The 20,852-nt window shown below is 41.4% G+C and overlaps 1 protein-coding gene and 1 pseudogene across 1 annotated transcript; both read right to left on the bottom strand.

Annotated features, from left to right (window-relative positions):
- Nucleotides 1-2,072: 2,072 nt before the first annotated feature.
- On the bottom strand, nt 2,073-3,019 carry LOC149443618 (olfactory receptor 5G9-like; annotated as a pseudogene).
- Nucleotides 3,020-9,743: 6,724 nt separating this feature from the next.
- LOC149443617 (olfactory receptor 5G9-like) lies at nt 9,744-11,664 on the bottom strand. The gene is made up of 2 exons (XM_089655479.1): nt 10,988-11,664; nt 9,744-10,080 (listed from the first exon to the last, which is right to left on the bottom strand). Exons 1-2 carry the CDS (start codon nt 11,662-11,664, stop codon nt 9,744-9,746), a joined length of 1,014 nt encoding a protein of 337 aa, XP_089511605.1.
- Between the last annotated feature and the right edge of the window lie 9,188 nt (nt 11,665-20,852).

Raw genomic sequence — 20,852 nt, 5'->3', positions numbered from 1 at the left:
AATGTCCACACTATTCGATCTTCCAAACGTGATAAGATGTCCAATTTGTTATTCCAAATCCAAGATACAAAAGTGTTTCCAACGTTCCAGGATCCCTTGAGAAGAAGTCGGAAGTGACGAAACGCGTCAGTGTTGTGACGTCAAGACGCATAACCGGAAGGAGCAACGCGGCCATCTTTGTTGTGGGACTTTGTCTGTGTGCACTGATGGAACAGGATGGACGTGTTTTCAGTGTAAGCAGTTAATAAAACCTGTGTTTTTACTTGTACACTCCACTAAATCTTGTCTTCTCTGCCCTATGAGGAGCGGGGAAGACTGCATTGGATTGATCCACAAGGGGAAAGGTGTATAGTACCCTGGAATGTTGGAAATACGTTTGTATCCTGGAATGTTGGAAACGCTTTTGTATCTTGGATACAAAAGCGTTTCCAACATTCCAGGATACAAAAGTATTTCCAACATTCCAGGGTACTATACACCTTTCCCCTTGTGGATCAATCCAATGCAGTCTTCCCCGCTCCTCATAGGGCAGAGAAGACAAGATTTAGTGGAGTGTACAAGTAAAAACACAGGTTTTATTAACTGCTTACATTGAAAACACGTCCATCCTGTTCCATCAGTTCATACAGACAAAGTCCCACAACAAAGATGGCCTCGTTGCTCCTTCCGGTTATGCGTCTTGACGTCATGCACTGACGACTTCTTCTCAAGGGATCCTGGAATGTTGGAAACGCTTTTGTATCTTGGATTTGGAATAACAAATTGGACATCTTATCATGTTTGGAAGATCGAATAGTGTGGACATTGGGTGGATTACTTTTGGACTTTAATTTTTGAACTTTATTTGGGACATTTGGTGAATATTTTTGAATGATATTTTTGAATCGTATTTGGAATATTTTGAAGTAAAGGAAGGGTATTAGGTTTTGGGGTGAAGGGTGAAAGAAAAGGTTTTGATACTGGAACGATACCTGCTGCTGCAGGCATCACCTCGGCACCATGTTTTAGAGCAGGCGGTTGACCCTCCACCGCTCTCTCGGACTCTCCCGTCCCACCAAGAGACCCAAGAGACCAGCTGGCACATCCACCAGCTGGCCTGACAGCCGAACAAAGCCAGGATCAGCTTTGATCAACTCTCCGTTGAGATGACCTGACATCATGGGTTACTTGGAAGTAAACAGCGCCATTTTTAATAAAATAAAATCATTCAGAAACACCGATCTTGGTGTTTTTGAATGCTTTTAAGTGCAGGGGAGGGACCCCAGATCTTTCCCTAAAGATTACCTGGCAGATGTCTATTGCTGTCACAAGGATGTTTACATTCCTTGTGACAGCAATAACAATGATAAAAAAAAGAAATAGTATAAAAATGGAAAATAAATTATTATTATTAATCATAATAATATTATTATGATTAATAATAATATTAATAATATTAATAATAATAATAAAAATGTAAAGCGCCCCCCATCCTCCCGTGCTCGCACTCAAAGGCAAATGCGCTCATCAGTCCTGCACACATGCAAACACCAATCGACCCACATATGCGAAATATCGCCGTGAATGTCAGATCATGGGCAGTAATTCTAGCACTAGACCTCCTCTATACATCTAAAGTGGTCACCTGTAAAGGCTTTTAAAACATCTCCTATGGATAGTAAAATTTACATCGTTTGTGGCTATGGCACGGGCATGCGCAATGTTAAAGTGTGACATGTTTGGTATCTATTTACTGTGTAACATCATCTTTTACATAAAATGGGTCTTGTATTGTGTTTTTTTGCAATAAAATTTTAAAAAGAGTGTTTTTCCCATAAAATTGTGTTTGAAAAACCGCTGCACAAATACCATGTGACATAAAAAATGTCAAAACCCACTAATTTATTCTCTAGGGCCTCTGCTTTAAAAAAAATATAATGTTTAGGGGTTCTAAGTAATTTTCTAACCAAAAAAAACTGATTGTCACACGTGAAGAAAAAGTGCCAGAAATGGCCCAGACTGGAAGTATTTATGTACTTTTTGAACCCCTTTTGCTTGCAAATATTGAAAATTATAAAATGCAGTGTCTCAAATTAGCCTCTTACATTAGAGATCATTATTTCTTGTTTATTTTTCTTTTTACTGTGTCTTTGACATCCTTGTTCCTTATGCTATAGATGATGGGGTTCAACATCGGTGTCACTGCCGTATAGAAAATGGACACAGTTTTGTCTATTTCTGCGGAATAAATAGAACGGGGTCTCAGATACATAAACATGAGGGTACCATAGTAGAGACTCACCACGGTCAGGTGAGAAGCACATGTGGAGAAAGCTTTGTGTCTTCCATCGGAGGAACGGATCTTCAAGATGGTGGAGATGATGTGGATGTATGAAATTAGAGTCAAGCAGAAAGAACACATGACGATGATACCTGCTCCAACATACATCAGCATCTCATTGAACCAGGTGTTTCGGCAAGACATTCGAAAAAAAGGTGGCATCTCACAGAAGAAGTGGTTGACATGGTGGGACTTGCAGTAGGGGAGTTTGAAAGTGAGGGCGACGTGCATGGCAGAGTTTAGGAAGCAAATTCCCCATGATCCTGCTGCTAAACCGGCACACAATGTCTTGTTCATGATGGTGTTGTAGTGCAATGGTCTACAGATGGCAGCAAACCTGTCATACGCCATGACGGCTAGTATAATACACTCCGTTGCTCCCAAAGATAAACTGAAGTACATTTGTAAAGCACATGCCAACAAGGAGATACTTTTATCTCTGGCCAGAGTGTTTATGAGAAGTTTGGGAACGATGGAGGACGAGAAAAAGATGTCGATAATGGAGAGGTTACTCAGGAAGAAGTACATGGGGGTCTGTAGCTTTGGATTGACCCTCACCACAATGATCAGTAGAAGATTTCCTGACAAAGTAATCATGTACATCAGAAGGAACAGAAGGAAATAGATCACTTGGAGGTATGGGGCATTAGATAATCCAAGGAGGATGAACCCTTCTGATGTTTGATTGACTTTTTCCATTACATTTAGATCATGCCTGGTAGGAGACATTTGTAACAAGTCAATAAAATATATTTGTAAATAAATATGTAGGAAAACGTTACTTTCTTGAAATAATATAAAGTGTATGACTAGCCAAAACATTTTTAGTTATGGATAGAGTAGGAAAGGGTTAGACCTCCACCGGTTAGTTGTCTTTGCTGTTTGTGTAGAATTGGGAATGTTTCCCATCACTTACTGTCCCAGGGAAGCTACAAGACATTGGAGGAATTCTCCTAAAGTGAAGGGAAATCCCCTCTTAGATATGTGTCCCCAGGACACATGACCCTATTGTAATATTTCCCCCTACCTTTTTGTTTCGGTGGACTTTCACAGTGGGTGACAATAGTCATCAAGAAAAACAGAGTGGTGAACTTCCTCAATCTGGGGACACAGACAGAAATACAAATTTGACAGAGAGCTCCACTTGCTATTCGTAGGACATAATATGGTGTTATGGCGTTATGGAATTTCAGTGGTTATACCGGGATGATACCTGCAGCTACAGGCCTCATCCCAGTATCTTTCTTTTCAGCCAGCGATTCCCTACAGTGTAAAAGCCAACGTAGTGGCTAAGTAGAAATTGTGGGTTTCACAGTAGGGATGGTGTTCTTGGGATGCAACTCATCCTTCTTTTTCCTCCAAACACAACGTTCTACTTTGGTCTCATCTGACCACATGACTTTCTCCCATGCCTCCTCTGGATCATCCAGATGGTCATTGGTAAACTTCAGACGGGCCTGGACATGTGATGACTTGAGCAGGGGAACCTTCCGTGCAATGCATGATTTGAAACCATGACGGCGTAGTGTTCTACCGACAATGACCTTTGAAACTGTGGTCCCAGCTCTCTTCATGTCATTGACCAGCTCCTCCCTTGTAGTTCTGGGCTGATTCCTCACCTTTCTTATCATCAGTGATACCCCACGAGGTGAGATCTTGCATGGAGCCCCAGTCCGAGGGAGAGTGACAGTCGTCTTTAGCCTCTTCCATTTTCTAACAATTGCTCCAACAGTTGATCTATTTTCACCAAGCTGCTTGGCAATTGCCCCGTAGCCCTTTCTAGCCTTGTGGAGGTCCACAATCTTGTCTCTGGTGTCTTTTGACAGCTCTTTGGTCTTGCCCATGGTAGTAGTTGGCGTCTGACTGACTGTGGGGTGGACAGGTGTCTTTAAAGAGCTCAGACAGGTGCTACTAAGTTAGATTAATGAGTGGAGTAGAGGTGGACTTTTTAAAGGCACAGTAACAGGTCTTTGAGAGCCAGAATTCTTGCTGTTTCTCAGGTGTTCAAATACTTCTGTTCAGCAGTGCAAGACAAATACATTCTTTAAAAATCATACAATGTGATTTCCTGAATTTTTTTTTAAATTCTGTCTCTCAGAGCGGGAATGCACCTACAATGTGAATTTCAGACCCCTCCATGATTTCTAAGTGGGAGAACTTAGAAAAAAAATCGCAGGGTGTTCAAATACTTATTTTCCTCACTGTATAATGCAAAAACATTAAAGGCATTGGCTGCAATCTTATTCAATATCCCTGGATCTAGCACAGGGGTGTCAAACATTTTTTTTTTTTTTTTTTTTTAATGGTTGAACTGGATGGACTTTTGTCTTTTTTTCAGCCAGACTAACTATGTAACTAAAACTGGCAGCCCTCCAGCTTTTGCGAAACTGCAAGTCTCATCATACCTCTATCTTTGGGAGTCATGCTTGTAACTGTTAATCTTGCAATGCCTCATGGGACTTGTAGTTTGGCAACAGCTGGAGGGCCACCAGTTTGACACCTGTGAAGCATATACATTCACTGGCCACTTTATTAGATGCACCTCGCTAGTACCGGGCTGGACCCCCTTTTGCCCTCAGAACTGTCTTAATTGTTCATGAAATAAGGCGTTGGAAACATTCCTCAGAGATTTTGGTTCACATTGACATGACTTACTGTTGCCTTTCTATCACCTCGAACCAGTCTGCCCATTCTCCTCTGACCTCGGACATCAACAAGGCATTTTCGTCCACACAACTGGATAGTTTCTATTTTTCAGACCATTCTCTGTAAATCCTAGAGATGGTTGTGCATGAAAATCCCAGCAGATCAGCAGTTTTTAAAATACTCAGATCAGCCAGTCTGGCACCAACAACCATGCCACCTTCAAAGTCACTGAAATCCACTTTTTTCCCCATTCTGATGCTCGGTTTGAACTTCAGCAAATTGTGTTCACCACGTCTAGATGCCTAAATTCATTGAGTTGCTACCATGTGGTTGACAGATTAGCAGTTTGTGCTACCAAACAATTAAACAGGCGTACCTAATAAAGTGGCCGGTGAGTGTAGAGTGCATAGAGTTTAGGCATCCGACCTTGTTAGACTGATGGCCATAACTGACACCTGTCTAGACCTCCGGGCAGGGTTGGACTGACAACTCATGGGCAATAGGGGATCATGGGGCCACTGTGTCCTTGCCCAAACTCAAAAAAGCCTATGAAAAAGGTACCAGGGGCATCTCATGGGGCCCTCTACTTACCCCGGGCCCGAGTTTTCAAATGGTCAGTCCGCCCCTGCCTTCGGGTGAATGGGGAAAGTGCTGAGCAGTTCCCACCTGTGTGGCATGAGTTTGCAGCCTCATCCAAATGGTAATAGGACCTTACTTTTCTGAATGGGAATCCAGATGTTATTATTATTATTATACAGGATTTATATTATTATTATTATACAGGATTTATATAGCGCCAACAGTTTGCTCAGCGCTTTACGATATAACAGGAGACAATACAGCAACAATACAGTTCAATACAAGAGGGATAGGAGGGCCCTGATCCTGGGAGCTTACAATCTAAGAGTTTACCGAAGGGTTGCAAATATGATCTGATTTGACCATGCACAAAGAAAACATGCTTTATACCTGTGCTGGATCTTTTGGCAATATCAAAAAATCTTTTTTATTAAATAAGACCAGATGAAACAAAATTCTTATATTAATATATGATGTATATTTTTTTAAAATATATAATTTTGTGCCTTAGCGGGCTAGGCAGAAGCAGATAAAAATCACATATTTGGCTTTGATTATTTTCATTATTTTCAAATATTTTCCTTAACCTTCACAAAATCTTTCAACATTCATCAAATTATCATTTTGCTGGGAAAAGACGGGTGACTTTGTTTTGGAGGCAGAGACACCAGGAGTATCAAAAGTGCTTTTTTTTACATATATATATGCTGTACCAAATGCATTTTGGTCCCTCAGCTTGGCCTGGAGACTGGAAATTGTTTTATTTAATTTTAGCTTCTCCCAGATGGACGGCTTCTGGTCTTTTGTGAATGTGTGCTTGTGTATTCTTCTTAATATTTCTTTATATAAAATATAATAATTTGCAGTATTCATATCAAATGAAACCTTATATTTTTATTATTAGTTTTAATGTGTTTTGCAGCTAAACTGTAGACATCTAGTAATGTAATTAGAGTTGACTTTTTATGTCATCCTGCATTTTAATTCTTTTTATTGATTTTATTGCTTTTTTTTTTCCTTTTATTGGTGTAGGGAGCTGCTCTTTTTTTTGTGTCTGTAATCGTTATTGGTTACAGACAGGCACTACCTGTTTGGGGGATGAACATATACTTTCTATCCCTGCTAGCTGGGTCAGAAATTATGATATTCTTATAAAGGAAGTTTCCGAAGAAGGGCAGACAAATTTGGACCATATGATCTTCCATGAAGGAGCAACTGTTGTACGTTTCTGTATTGTATTTCATCCAGACCAGAAGCGGGGACTATTAGGCAAGTACAGATATGTTCTAATAGTTTACTTCCTGCTGCACAAAGCTTCTGTGGGTATCTGAAGTCTGTTGACGAAGGTATCTCTGTCTTATTTTTATTATTTTACATGCACACTGCCAGATAGCGAAGTCTGTGCTACTGTATGTCTGTAGTATCACCTTGCAGTATACTATCAGGTCTCTTGGTGGTTACTGCCGCTGCACCACCACACTACATCCTGCACACAGGGTAGGTTTAACCTGACGTATACTAAAAAGATGCAGAATAAATTGAAAATGCCAACAGAGCAGAATGGTCACATGGTACACATTAGGCACAGAACACTATACAACAGTCAATGGGACATTCAGTGGAATAAATTGCAAAGAAGAATCACTATGCAATAAGCAGTGCAGTACATATGGCTAGTTGTACTTCCCTTGGGACAACCCATGTCTCCCAGGGAGGCCGAATGTTTCTGTTAGTCCAAGTGGGCAGCTGGAGGGATTCCAGGACCAGCTCCACAGGACAATGGCTGGAAGAGTCTCTTCTCTGGATGCACAGGTAAATGGCTGCATCCATGGGACCACCCTACTTCAGGCTCAGCACTCCAGATACCGCTGGAACAGTTCTTTATGTAGCGACTGGGTCATCCCAGGAACCTGGGTGCTATTCTGCTTCAATCTAGATGACCGCATGCCAGGATTATTAGTGGATGATCAGGAACTTGGTGACAGCTCACGTGCCCAGTCACTGATGCCTCATGATAGGGTGGTCTCTCTGAGAACCTGAGAGTTAGAAGGAAAGCAATTTATATCCCAAGGGTGTGTCCAGGAGCTCAGGGGTTTGAAGGAGCCCAGGGGATTGTGGGAAACAGAGTTAAAGGAGTCAGCACCTACATTAGCACATGGTAAGTAATGGGGAACTCCACTGCAGCTTTCCTAGCCACAAGAGCAGAACTTTGTTTTTAATTATCCTCTACAGCAGGGGTCTCTAAACGTTCTAAGCCAATGACCAGTTTATTGTCCTTCAGGCTTTAGGGGGGCCGGACTTTGGCAAGTGGGAGTGGAAATTTTCCTGGCATCAGTGGGAGTAAATATCACCACATTTGGTATTAGTGGGAGGAATAGTTCTCCATTGTTGGTATCAGTGGGAGAAATGGTGCCCCAACATTGATATTAGTGGGAGGAATAGTGCCCCATTGTTGGTCTTAGTGAGAGAAATGGAACCCCATTGTTGGTATCAGTAGGAGAAATAGTATCCCATTGTTCATATCAGTGGGAGAAATGGTGCCCCAACATTGGTATTAGTGGGAGGCATAGTGCCCCATTGTTAGTATCAGTGGGAGAAATGGTGCCCCAACATTGGTATTAGTGGGAGGAATAGTTCCCCATTGTTGGTATCAGTGGGAGAAATGGTGCCCCAACATTGGTATTAGTGGGAGGAATAGTGCCCCATTGTTGGTATTAGTGGGAGAAATAGTGCCCCATTGTTGGTATCAGTGGGAGAAATGGTGCCCCATCGTTGGTATCAGTGGGAGAAATAGTGCCCCATTGTTGGTATCAGTGGGAGAAATGGTGCCCCAACATTGGTATTAGTGGGAGGAATAGTGCCCCATTGTTGGTTTCAGTTGGAGAAATGGTGCCCCATTGTTGGTATCAGTGGGAGAAATAGTGCCCCATTGTTGGTATCAGTGGGAGAAATGGTGCCCCATTGTTGGTTTCAGTGGGTGAGATGGTGCCCCAACATTGGTATTAGTGGGAGAAATAGTGCCCCATTGTTGGTTTCAGTGGGAGAAATGGTGCCCCATTGTTGGTATCAGTGAGAGAAATAGTGCCCCATTGTTGGTATCAGTGGGAGAAATGGTGCCCAAACATTGGTATTAGTGGGAGGAATAGTGCCCCATTGTTAGTATCAGTGGGAGAAATGGTGCCCCATTGTTGTTATCAGTGGGAGAAATGGTGCCCCATTGTTGTTATCAGTGGGAGAAATGGTGCTCCATTGTTGTTATCAGTGGGAGAAATGGTGCTCCATTGTTGTTATCAGTGGGAGAAATGGTGCCCCATTGTTGGTATCAGTGGGGGAAATGGTGCCCCATTGTTGATGTCAGTTGGCAGAATATTGCTCATATCAAACAAAGGGCCACATCCACCCCTTGAAGCTGAAGTTTGAAGACCAACACTCTACAGTGACAATCAATGAACCAACCAAGGTCTAGTCATTCTTATACAATCTACAGTTCTCCCACTTTTTTTTTTTAATATACCATTGTTGCAACTGGACAATAAAAAATTCAGCAGCACTCAATCCACCTTGTCAACACATAAGACTGAAACATTTATTTTAACATTAAATGTAAATGAGAGAATTTTGTTGCATACATTTTTAAATATATGTCAAGCCATGCTACCACATGACATTCTCCCTGTGGCAGTATGACCTAGTCCCAATCCAATCGCTGTGACATGACAGTGGCATCCCCTCTCCATTTGGTCGTAGACATCTCTGAGGTTTTCCTCTTGCCAGATGAAACATGTTGCAATAGCACTGTAAATGTATGTAACTTATGTACAGTCAGGGGCAGACTGACCATTTGGAACTCGGCCTGGGGTCAGTAGGGGGCCCCATGAGATGCCCCTGGTACCTTTTTCATAGGCTTTTTTGAGTTTGGGCAAGGACACAGGGGCCCCATGATCTCCTATTGCCCGGGGGCCCCATGAGTTGTCAGTCCACCCCTGTGTACAGTATTGATTATATATTGTTATTTACACTGATCATTGTATATACTGCAATATAATGCATTATTGCGCCAGTAGTGTAACTGACTGGCCTTCTATGCCATACATCCTATGTACAGTACCTGTATACAATATATATACTACATTCTCCTTATATACTTTTTGAAACCCCTTTGCAAATAAAAGAAAATGATAAAATGCATTGTCTCCAATCAGCCTCTTTCACTAGAAATCTTTATTTCTCTGGTTTGTTTTATTGTCTCTTTGACATCCTTGTTCCTCATACTATAGATGATGGGGTTCAACATGGGTGTCACTGCCGTATAGAAAATGGACACAGTTTTGTCAATTTCTGCAGAATAAGTAGAACGGGGTCTCATATACATAAACATGATGGTCCCATAGTAGAGACTCACCACGGTCAGGTGAGAGGCACATGTGGAGAAAGCTTTTTGTCTTCCATCGGAGGAACGGATCTTCAAGATGGTGGAGATGATGTGGATGTACAAAATTAGAGTCAAGCAGAAAGAGCACATGACTAAGATACTGTCAGGAATGGACTTGCCAATAATGGTGGGACTCACTTGCCTTGTGGGCTGCAGTACCAGGGCTGGCCAGCGGGTGCTCTCAGCAATCAGAGACTCACCCCTGCAGTCACCCAAACACCTTAAGCTGATTGCAGGGGTTGTATTTAAGGAATGGCCAGACTCACAGTCAGGGCCTTGGGTCACCAGGTATGACAGCGGGCACTGGGTCATCAGGCATTGGATCGTCTGGCTCGACAGCGGGCATCGGGTCACCAGGCATGACAGTGGGCACTGGGTCATCAGGCATTGGATCGTCTGGCTCGACAGCGGGCATCGGGTCACCAGGCATCAGGTCATCTGGCTCGACAGTGGGCACCGAGTTGCCTGGCATGATAGGATCATTAGGATGGATCAGTTCATCGCTGCTCCACCTGGTGGCCCGGTGCCTGCCTGCCGCTCCACCTGGGGGCCCGGTGCCCGCCGCTCCACCAGGGGGCCCGGTGCCTGCCGCTCCGCCTGGGGGCCCGGTGCCTGCTGTCCCGCCTGGGGGCCCGGTGCCTGCCCCTCCGCCTGGGGGCCTGGTGCCTGCCGCTCCGCCTGGGGGCTCGATGCCCGCTGTCGAGCCAGACGATCCAATGCCTTATAACCCAGTGCCCGCTGTCATGCCTGGTGACCCGATGCCCGCTGTCGAGCCAGACGATCCAATGCCTGATGACCCAGTGCCCGCTGTCATACCTGGAGACCCAAGGCCCTGACTGTGAGTCTGGCCATTCCTTAAATACAACCCCTGCAATCAGCTTCAGGTGTTTGGCTGACTGCAGGGGTGAGTCACTGATTGCTGAGAGCACCCGCTGGCCAGCCCTGGTACTGCAGCCCACAAGGCAGGTGAGTCCCACCATTATTGGCAAGTCCATTCCTGACAGATACCTGCTAGAATATACATCAGCATCTCATTGAAACGAGTATCTCGGCAAGACATTCGAAAAAAAGGCGGCATCTCACAGAAGAAGTGGTTGACGTGGTGGGACTTGCAAAAGGGGAGTTGGAAGGTGAGGACAACATGCACACCAGAGTTTAGGAGGCAAATTCCCCATGATCCTGCTACTAAACTGGCACACAATGTCTTGTTCATGATGGTGCTGTAGTGCAATGGTCTACAGATGGCAACATACCTGTCATACGCCATGACGGCTAGTATAATACACTCCGTTGCCCCTAAAGCTATAGCGAAGAACATCTGTAATGCACATCCCAACAAGGAGATACTTTTATCTCTGGCCAGAGTGTTTATGAGAAGTTTGGGAACGATGGAAGACGAGTACAAGATGTCGATAATGGAGAGGTTACTCAGGAAGAAGAACATGGGGGTCTGTAGCTTTCGATTGATCCTCACCACAATGATCAGTAGAAGATTTCCTGACAAAGTGATTATGTACATCAGAAGGAACAGAAGGAAATATATCACTTGGAGGTACGGAACATCAGATAGTCCGATGAGGATGAACCTGTCTGAAGATGTTTGGTTGACTTCGATAGCATTCAGGTCATGTCTGGTAGGAGACAATTGTAACAAGACAATAAAATATATTTGTAAATAAATTTGCATGAAAACTTCACCTTCTTGAAATAACATATATAGTGTATGTATAGCCAAAACATTTTTAGTTTTGGATAGAGTAGGAATGGGTTAGACCTCCACCGGGTACTTTATTTTTGCTGTTCCTATTCCAGAGAAGCAGCAGGACATTGGAGGAAATCTCCCAAAGTGAAGGGAATTCCCCTCTTAGACATGTGTCCCCAGGACAGATGATCCCTTTGGAAGATTTCCTCCCTCCTTTTGTTCTGGGGACACTTGTAAAATGTTTGATTCCCCTGACTTTCAGTTTGGGTGGCACAGTGGCTTAGTGGTTAGCACTTCCATCTGGCAGTACTCGGGTCGTTGGTTCGAATCCCAACCAAGGCACCACCTGCCTGGAGTTTGCATGTTCTCCCTGTGCCTACGTGGGTTTCCTCCGGGTACTCTGGTTTCCTCCCACACACCAAAGACATGCAGGTAGGTTAATTGGATCCTGTCTAAATTGGCCCTAGTATGTGTATGTATGAATGTGAGCTAGGGACCTTAGATTGTACACCCCTTGATGGTTAGGGACCTTAGATTGTATGCCCCTTGAAGGTTAGGGACCTTAGATTGTACACCCCTTGAGGGTTAGGGACCTTAAATTGTACACCCCTTGAGGGTTAGGGACCTTATATTGTACACCCCTTGAGGGTTAGGGACCTTAGATTGTACGTCCCTTGAAGGTTAGGGACCTTAGATTGTATGCCCCTTGAGGGTTAGGGACCTTAGATTGTACACCCCCTTGAGGGTTAGGGACTGATGTGAATGTACAATATATATGTAAAGCACTGCGTAAATTGACAGTGCTATATAAGTACCTGAAATAAATAAATAGTCATCTGGAGTGGTGAACCTCATCAATCTGGGGACACAGACAGAAATACAAATTTGACAGAGAGCACCATTTGCCACCAATAGGACCTCATATGCCATCCTGGACTTTCAGTGGTTATTCTTGGATGATGCCTGTAGCTACAGGCATCATCCCAGTATCTTTGTGTTCAGCCAGCGATGCCCTACGGTGTAAAAGTTGTTCTAGTGACTAACTAGCCCCTGGATTGCTTTTACAGTCAGTGGGAGGCCCCTCTGCTGGCCACTGGCACCTCTCCGGGCTCTCCTGAGTGATCGGAACGCCCTGGAACTGATCTGGTGGTGCCGCCAGATTGTCATAGAGCTGGTCATGGACCAAATGGTCCCCAGCCATCTGTATGGTCCTGGGAGGCCAGAAGTGACATCATGACATCACATCCAGTTCTCACAGATGTAAACATTGCCATTTTTTTCTGAAGAGCCTGAGATCAATGCTTTTTTTTTTTTTTAAATCTCACGCTTTTCAGGGTAGAGGGCAGATATGGAGTCTCATAGACCCCAGATGAGGGCCTGCCTTATATATATCACATGGGATGTTTGCATTTCTTGTGATAGGGATAAAAGTGATAAAAAAAAAGGACAGTGTAAAAATAAAAAATTATAAAATAAATGAAAACTTTTTTTTTGCAAGCATCCCCATCTCCCAATGCGTACACGCAGTAGCGAACGCACATTTAGGTCACACCCGCAGTTTTCACACCACACTTGTGAGGTATTGCCATGAACATTCTAGTGAGAGCAATATTTCCAGGGCTAGACCTCCTCTATTACTATAAGCTGATAACCTATAAAATTTTTAAAGCGTCGCCCATGGAGGTTTTTAATTACCATATTTCAGCGTCATTCCACAAGCGTGAGCAATTTTAAAGCATGACTTGTTAGCATGTCGTCGTATATAGTTAGTCTGGCTGAAAAAAGACAAAAGTTCATCCAGTTCAACCATAGAAAAAAAAAACCATAACATCATCTTTTATATTTTATAAAAAATATATATATATTGTGTTTTTTTTTCTTATTAAAATTCATCAAAGTGTATTTTTTCCAAAAAATTCCATTTGAAAAATCGCTGTGCAAATACCATGTGGCATAAAAAACCGCAACACCCGCCATTTTATTCTCTGGCGCCTCTGCTTAAAAAATATATATGATGTTTGGGGGCTCTAAGTAATTTTCTAGCAAAAAAATGATGATTTTTACGCCCAGTGTGCATGAAAAACATAACATCATCTTTTATATTTTACAAAAAAATGTGTTATATATTGGTTTTTTTTTTTCATTAAAATTCATCAAAGTGTATTTTTTCCAAAAAAATTCCATTTGAAAAATCGCTGTGCAAATACCATGTGGCATAAAAAACCGCAACACCCGCCATTTTATTCTCTGGGGCCTCTGCTTAAAAAATATATATGATGTTTGGGGGCTCTAAGTAATTAAAAAAAAAAAAAATGATGATTTTTACGCCCAGTGTGCATGAAGTCATCACGCACACGGGATGTTTTGATAACGCTGGTAAAATTAGCTGTGTAAAGTCACGTTACAAATGTGAGTTTTTCAGCTTTTTTTTCAGTGTTTTTGCATTAGTGTTTAGTGGCGTTTTCCCGCGTTTTTGTTTTTTTTAGGGTTTTTCTAGCAAAAAAATGATGATTTTTATGCCCAGTGTGCATGAAAAACAACATCATCTTTTATATTTTACAAAAAATTGTGTATATTTTGTGTTTTTTTATTTCATTAAAATTCATCAAAGTGTATTTTTTCCCAAAAATATTCCATTTGAAAAATCGCTGTGCAAATACCATGTGGCATAAAAAACCGCAACACCCGCCATTTTATTCTCTGGGGCCTCTGCTTAAAAAATATATGATATTTGGGGGCTCTAAGTAATTAAAAAAAAAATAATGATTTTTATGCCCAGTGTGCATGAAAAACAACATCATCTTTCATATTTTACAAAAAATTGTGTATATATGGTGTTTTTTTTATTTCATTAAAATTCATCAAAGTGTATTTTTTCCCAAACATATTCCATTTGAAAAATCGCTGTGCAAATACCATGTGGCATAAAAAACCGCAACACCCACCATTTTATTTTCTGGGGCTTCTGCTTAAAAAATATATAACGTTTGAGGGCTCTAAGTAATTTTCTAGCAAAAAAAAAATTATGATTTTTACGCCCAGTGTGCATGAAGTCATCACGCACACGGGACGTTTTGATAACGCTGGTAACGTTAGCTGTATAAAGTCACGTTAAAAATGTGAGTTTTTCAGTGTTTTTGCATTAGCGTTTTGCCGCGTGTAGTGGCGTTTTCCTTCATTTTTGTTTTTTAGCGTTTTTTCCCCCACAAAAACTTTTGGGGGTCAAAAAAAGTCCAAAAACACCAATTTGTGTCGTTTTACCACATTTTGCCGCATTATTCAGCATTTTTACAGCTAAAAAACTCCTTGAAAAACTCACTAGTCCTGGGTTTTTTTTCCAGCCAAAAAACATCCCAGCCAAAAAACGCTGATCACAGTCTATGTGTGTATGGACACATAGGATAACATGCTGGGGAGTTTACTGGCCTTAGAAAAAAAAGCCAAAAACAACCGCTGTAAAAACATCCAGTGTGCATGAGGACTAAAAAACGCGGCTATCCGGCATTTATAAGTGTTTTTGAGCCTAAAGATTTTGTGGGAGTATAACTTTACTAAAGTACGCAAACGCTAAAAAACGCTGAAAAAAAGCAAAAAAACCTCACGTTTTTATTGCAGCATTCTACAGTTGGCGTTTTTATAATGTCCAGTGTGCATGAGGCCTTAGCGTTTTTTCAGCTTTCATCAACGTTAGACCCAGGGGCGGACTGACCATTTGGAAACTCGGGCACTGCCCGAGGGCCCGGGGTCATTAGGGGGCCCCATGAGATGCCCCTGGTACCTTTTTCATAGGCTTTTTTGACTTTGGGTAAGGACACAGGGGCCCCATGACCCCTATTGCCCGGGGGCCCCATGAGTTGTCAGTCCGCCCCTGCTTAGAGCATTGTTATATAAACCAATTCAACTAAATAGTGTAGCGCTAATAATACTAACAAATTACGTGTTAAAATGCACAAACTCTATATACATCCCCTACATATATATATCCAAGGTGATAAATCAATACATAAATAATAAAATAGTTGTGTCATACGTGAATTCCCTCACGGGGAATATTTAGTGAAAAAAGTGACAAACACACTCCTATTTGCACATTGTGAAACAATATGTATACTGATGCACAAAATTAGTGAACAAATAATCAATTCAAAAAGTCCAAAATGATATAATGATAGTAATACGATAATTTGTGATGATCCTCACACTTCACTCTTCATGCAAGAATATATAACGTGCCGTATACCACGTATATATACATATCTATCTATTTATATTTATTTATTAAATACTATATTTATTTGTCTATTCTATTTTTATATTATACATATATTTATATTTTATTTTGTAATAGTTTATTTGAAACACCCAATAAGAAGCATTAACCGACACACACACACACACACATATATATATATATATATATATATATATATATATATATAAAATTTATAAAATTTGTAATTTTATAGCAATATTAAAATACTGATATAAAATTTAAACTTTATATTTTATTCTTTGTTTTAATTTGCTTTATAGCTAAACTGTAGGCATCAAGGAGTGATGGCTTCTGGTCTTTTGTGAATGTGTGTCAGTTTATGTTTCTTAATATTACAATATTATATTAAAAATAATATTTTAAATAATTATGTATATATTGTGATATAGCAGAGGATCTTCAAACTTTTTATACAAAGGGCCAGTTTACCGTCCTTCAGACTTTAGAGGGGTCGGACTGTGGACATTCGGAATCGAAAATGTCCCAGCATCAGTGGGAGCAAACAATGCCCCATAGTCGGAATCGTTGGGAGGAATTGTGTCCCATCATTAGTGTTATTGAGAGGAATTGCGCCCTTTCATTGGTGTCATTGAGGAATTATGCCCCATGTTGGTGTCACTGAATGAAACAGTGCTCCAAGGACCAGTTAAAAGCAAGCAAAGGGCCGCATCTGGCCCCCGGGCCACAGTTTGGAGACCACTGTGATATAGGGTAGTTAGCACTCGTAGTAGATGCGTTTTTACAGTCAGTCCACTTCAGGCAGGAACTATTTTTAAGGGGCTGGTAGTCCACTTTTATTAAAACAGCAGAAAGAAAAACTACAGTTCAACATCAAGTTTCCCACGCAGGGGATCTTCTTCAGTTTCAGCAGACTATAACACTGGAAAATGCCAAGCCACCTGGCTCATAAGCTCTCTCAACTTCAATTTCAGAACCACTCTGCTCCTCTTACCAGTCTCTGTGTTGTCCTGGATGCTTGGGTCTCTCTTGCTTGGACCACTTCTGGCTGGTCCCCTAACCCTTCAACGAGATCTTCCATGTCCCACACTGGGAACGGTCCCCAACTGGGAGCCCTGAGCTATTCTCAGATCTGAGTATATACACTGCACACCTGTGTACTCAGCCAGGTTGCAGGTATCTAGAAGAGTACTGCGAGTCAGTCCTGTACAAGCTCCAAGTTTCATCAATGTAAAGTGTGCAGGAGCTGTATTTCACTCCCAGCAGAGGCTTGCCTGTACTGATGAACTTGGGTTTGGTATGAACCCTTGTCCAGTTAAACCTGGAAGGAAGCTGTCAATGTTGGTCCAACCAGCTATATCCAGGAAAATACCCACCCAGCAGTTGCACACATAGGCAAGCTCATATGCCCCTAATATGATCATGCAGCCATATGGTAGTCAATGATGTTATAATTCCAAAAAGACCAGCGCTGAGGAGACTTTGGCTTATGGTCAATGATGACCCCACAACGTACTTCATATGCGGCCATATGGTGGTCAATGATGTTATAATTCCAAAAAGACCAGCCCTGAGGAGATTTTGGCTTACAATCAATGATGACCCCGCAATGTACAGTTGCAAGAAAAAGTATGTGGACCTCTTGGGATTACGTGGAGTTTTGCATGAATTAGGCATAAAATGTGCTCTGAACGTCATCTAAGTCACAACAATAGAAGAACACAGTCTGCTGAACATAATACTACACAAACATTAGATGCTGCCATGGTTTAATTGCACATAACATGTAAACATTCACAGTGCAGGGAGGAAAAAGTATGTGAACCTTGGTTGACCCTCCTTTGGCAGCAATAACCTCAACCAAACGTTTCCTGTAGTTGCAGATCAGACCTGCACAACGATCTGGAGTCATTTTGGACCACTCCTCTTCACAAAACTGTTTCAGTGTAGCAATATTCTTGGGATGTCTGGTGTGAATCGCTCTCTTAAGGTCATGCCACAGCATTTCAATCGGGTTGAGGTCAGGACTCTGACTGGGCCACTCCAGAAGGCATATTCTGTGCTGTTGCAGCCATTGTTTTGTTGAATTACTTGTATGCTTTGGGTCATTGTCCTGTTGCATCACCCATCCTCTGCGGAGCTTCAGTTGGCGGACAGATGGTCGTACGTTTTCCTGCAAAATGTCTTAATAAACTCTGGAATTCATTTTCCCATCATGACAACAATCTGTCCAGGCCCTGAGGCAGCAAAGCAGCCCCAAACCATGCTGCTCCCTCCGCCATGTTTTACAGTGGGGATGAGGTTTTGATGTTGGTGTGCTGTGCCTTTTTTTCTCCACACATAGTGTTGTGTGTTCTTCCCAAACAACTCAATCTTGGTTTCATCTGTCCACAGTATATTTTGCCAGTAATGCTGTGGAACATCCAGGTGCTCTTTTGCAAACTTCAAACGTGCTGCAATATTCTTTTTGGACAGCAATGGCTTCCTCCGTGGTGTCCTCCCATGTACTCCATTCTTGTTTAATGTTTTCCTTATTGTAGATGTGTCAGCAAAAATGTTAGCATGTGCCAGAGATTTCTGTAGGTCTTTTTTTTTTTATTATTTAAATATTTATTTATTTTTCAAGTAAAACGATACACATTTCCATAATGTAAAATATAACATTACAAAAAGCTCATAAAACACTAATTTCATATCATTTTCTCCCCATAACTCCCTTCCTTTCAACCCTCCCACCTCCCACCCCGCTTCAATATACCCCTGACATCTATCTGATCGACTTGTATCTTACATCCTCTGGATACCGAGGCTTGGAAAAGAAGAAGAAAGAAAGACAGGCTAATTGCTATATTTTCTCCTTTTCCTTGGCCTTTCCTCTTTTCCCTTCCTTTCTTCTTATCCTCTCTTTCCCTTTTCTTTATGCTTACTTACTCAGTACCTTCCTTTACCTTTACTTTGAACTCCTCCCATTTCTCCCATTTCATATGATATGTCACCATCCTATCTTCCTGCATATAATAAAGTTTTTCCATTCTAGCAATCTGGTCCACTCTATTCATCCAATCCTCTTCCCTCGGTGCCTCAACTTTACGCCAAAACCTAGGAATCAGACTTTTTGCTGCATTTAAGTAGCACATTATACCCAGTTCTTTATATTTATTTCCAGGTTATATTGAATGATGAAAAAGACAGGTTTCAGGGTCCAGTCCTATCTCTATTCCAGTGATAATTGTGATTTGATTTCTAATTTTTTCCCAATATACTTGTATTTTTGAACATTCCCACCATATGTGATACATCGTGCCCAACCCTCCACACCCTCGCCAACACCAAGGTTGCTTCTCCTCACTCATCTTGTGCTCTATCACCGGTGTAAGATACCACCTTGTCAAACATTTAAAATTCATTTCCACCTCACGCATGCTAATATTTTCGTGTACCATTCTATGTATTTTCCTCTGTGTGTGCTCTTCCCACTCCACTCCTAAATCCTTTTCCCATTTTTCTATATATTTTAATTTAAGCTTACTATCTAAATCCGTGAGAGCTTTATATGCTTTAGCAGTGCTGTGTTTCCCATCCCCTCGGTCTTCTAAGTATTTCTCAAATTCATTCCACTCTTTCCTAGTTCTAAGGGGCTTCGTCAATTTCTCCACAAATTGTTTCAGTTGATTATATCTCCATATATCTATCCTAGTGAAAATCCTTCCCTCTTCCCTTTTCAGATCCTCCAGTGTTCTTAAGTTTACCCCCTCCATTACATCTTCCGTCTTCCTTCATAATCCATCTGCCTGAAATTTCCTCTTTACCTGGGGGGAAAAACTCTGAATTCCTTAGTGACATTAATAGTGAATTAAAATCCCATTTCCTCTGTTTGTGCATTTTATCCCACTCCCTTATTACAATCCTCGTGTATATACTCGTGTTCTCCTCTAATTCTCTAAACTGTGGTGGCACCCATACACTCCTACCCAGATCCTTTCTACTAAGTGTATTTTCTATTGTGACCCAATGTTTGCTCTTTGAATTATGTGTCCAGTCAAAAATTCTTGCTAAAATGACTGCCCTGTGGTATCTTTTAAAGTCCGGTACTCCCAACCCCCCCTTTTCTTTACTTCTGCTTTTCTGTAGGTCTTTAGCTGACACTCTGGGATTCTTCTTTACCTCATGCAGCATTCTGCGCTGTGCTCTTGCAGTCATTTTTACAGGACGACCACGCCTAGGGAGAGTAGCAACAGTGCTAAACTTTCTCCATTTGTAGACAGTCTGTCTTACCGTGGACACATGAACATCAAGGCTTTTGGAGATACTTTTGTAACCCTTTCCAGCTTCATGCAAGTCAACAATTCTTGATCGTAGGTCTTCTGAGAGCTCTTTTCTGCGAGGCATGGTTCACATCAGACAGCGCTTCTTGAAACCAGTAAACCCAAAACAGGTGTGTGTTTTTTAAGGGCAGGACAGCTGTCAGCAACACATCCAATATCATCACACTGATTGGAGTCAAGGTTGGCTCACTCCTGGCTCATTAAGAAGTCATTAAGCTAGGGCCTCACATATATATATATATATATATATATACTGTATATATATGTGTGTGTGTATGTATATATATATGTATATATATATATATATATATATATATAAATAACATAATTAAATATATATATATATATATATATACGCACATTTATATAGTGTTTATAATTTATTGATTTGTGGGTCTTTGCGCTGATATGATTTTTCTTAATAGCTGTGCGAATGCGTAAGCATTTTTTTTTTTTAAAGAACAGACCCCAATACATAAAGGTGTAATTCTCACTCTTCTACATTGACGCTTGTCATTTGATTTGTTTACTGCAGTAGAGTAATTCCACCTAAAAAAAAAAAGACTGAAATTTGCTTTTAAAATGACATTAATGTGTTAATGAGATTTATTTATTTA

The sequence above is a fragment of the Staurois parvus genome, unplaced genomic scaffold (assembly GCF_062004578.1).
Source record: "Staurois parvus isolate SC_StPar_1 unplaced genomic scaffold, SC_StPar_1.0 ptg000842l, whole genome shotgun sequence".
Taxonomy (NCBI): domain Eukaryota; kingdom Metazoa; phylum Chordata; class Amphibia; order Anura; family Ranidae; genus Staurois; species Staurois parvus.
Note: the sequence above shows the minus strand (reverse complement) of the source record. Positions and strands in the feature narration are given on the sequence as shown.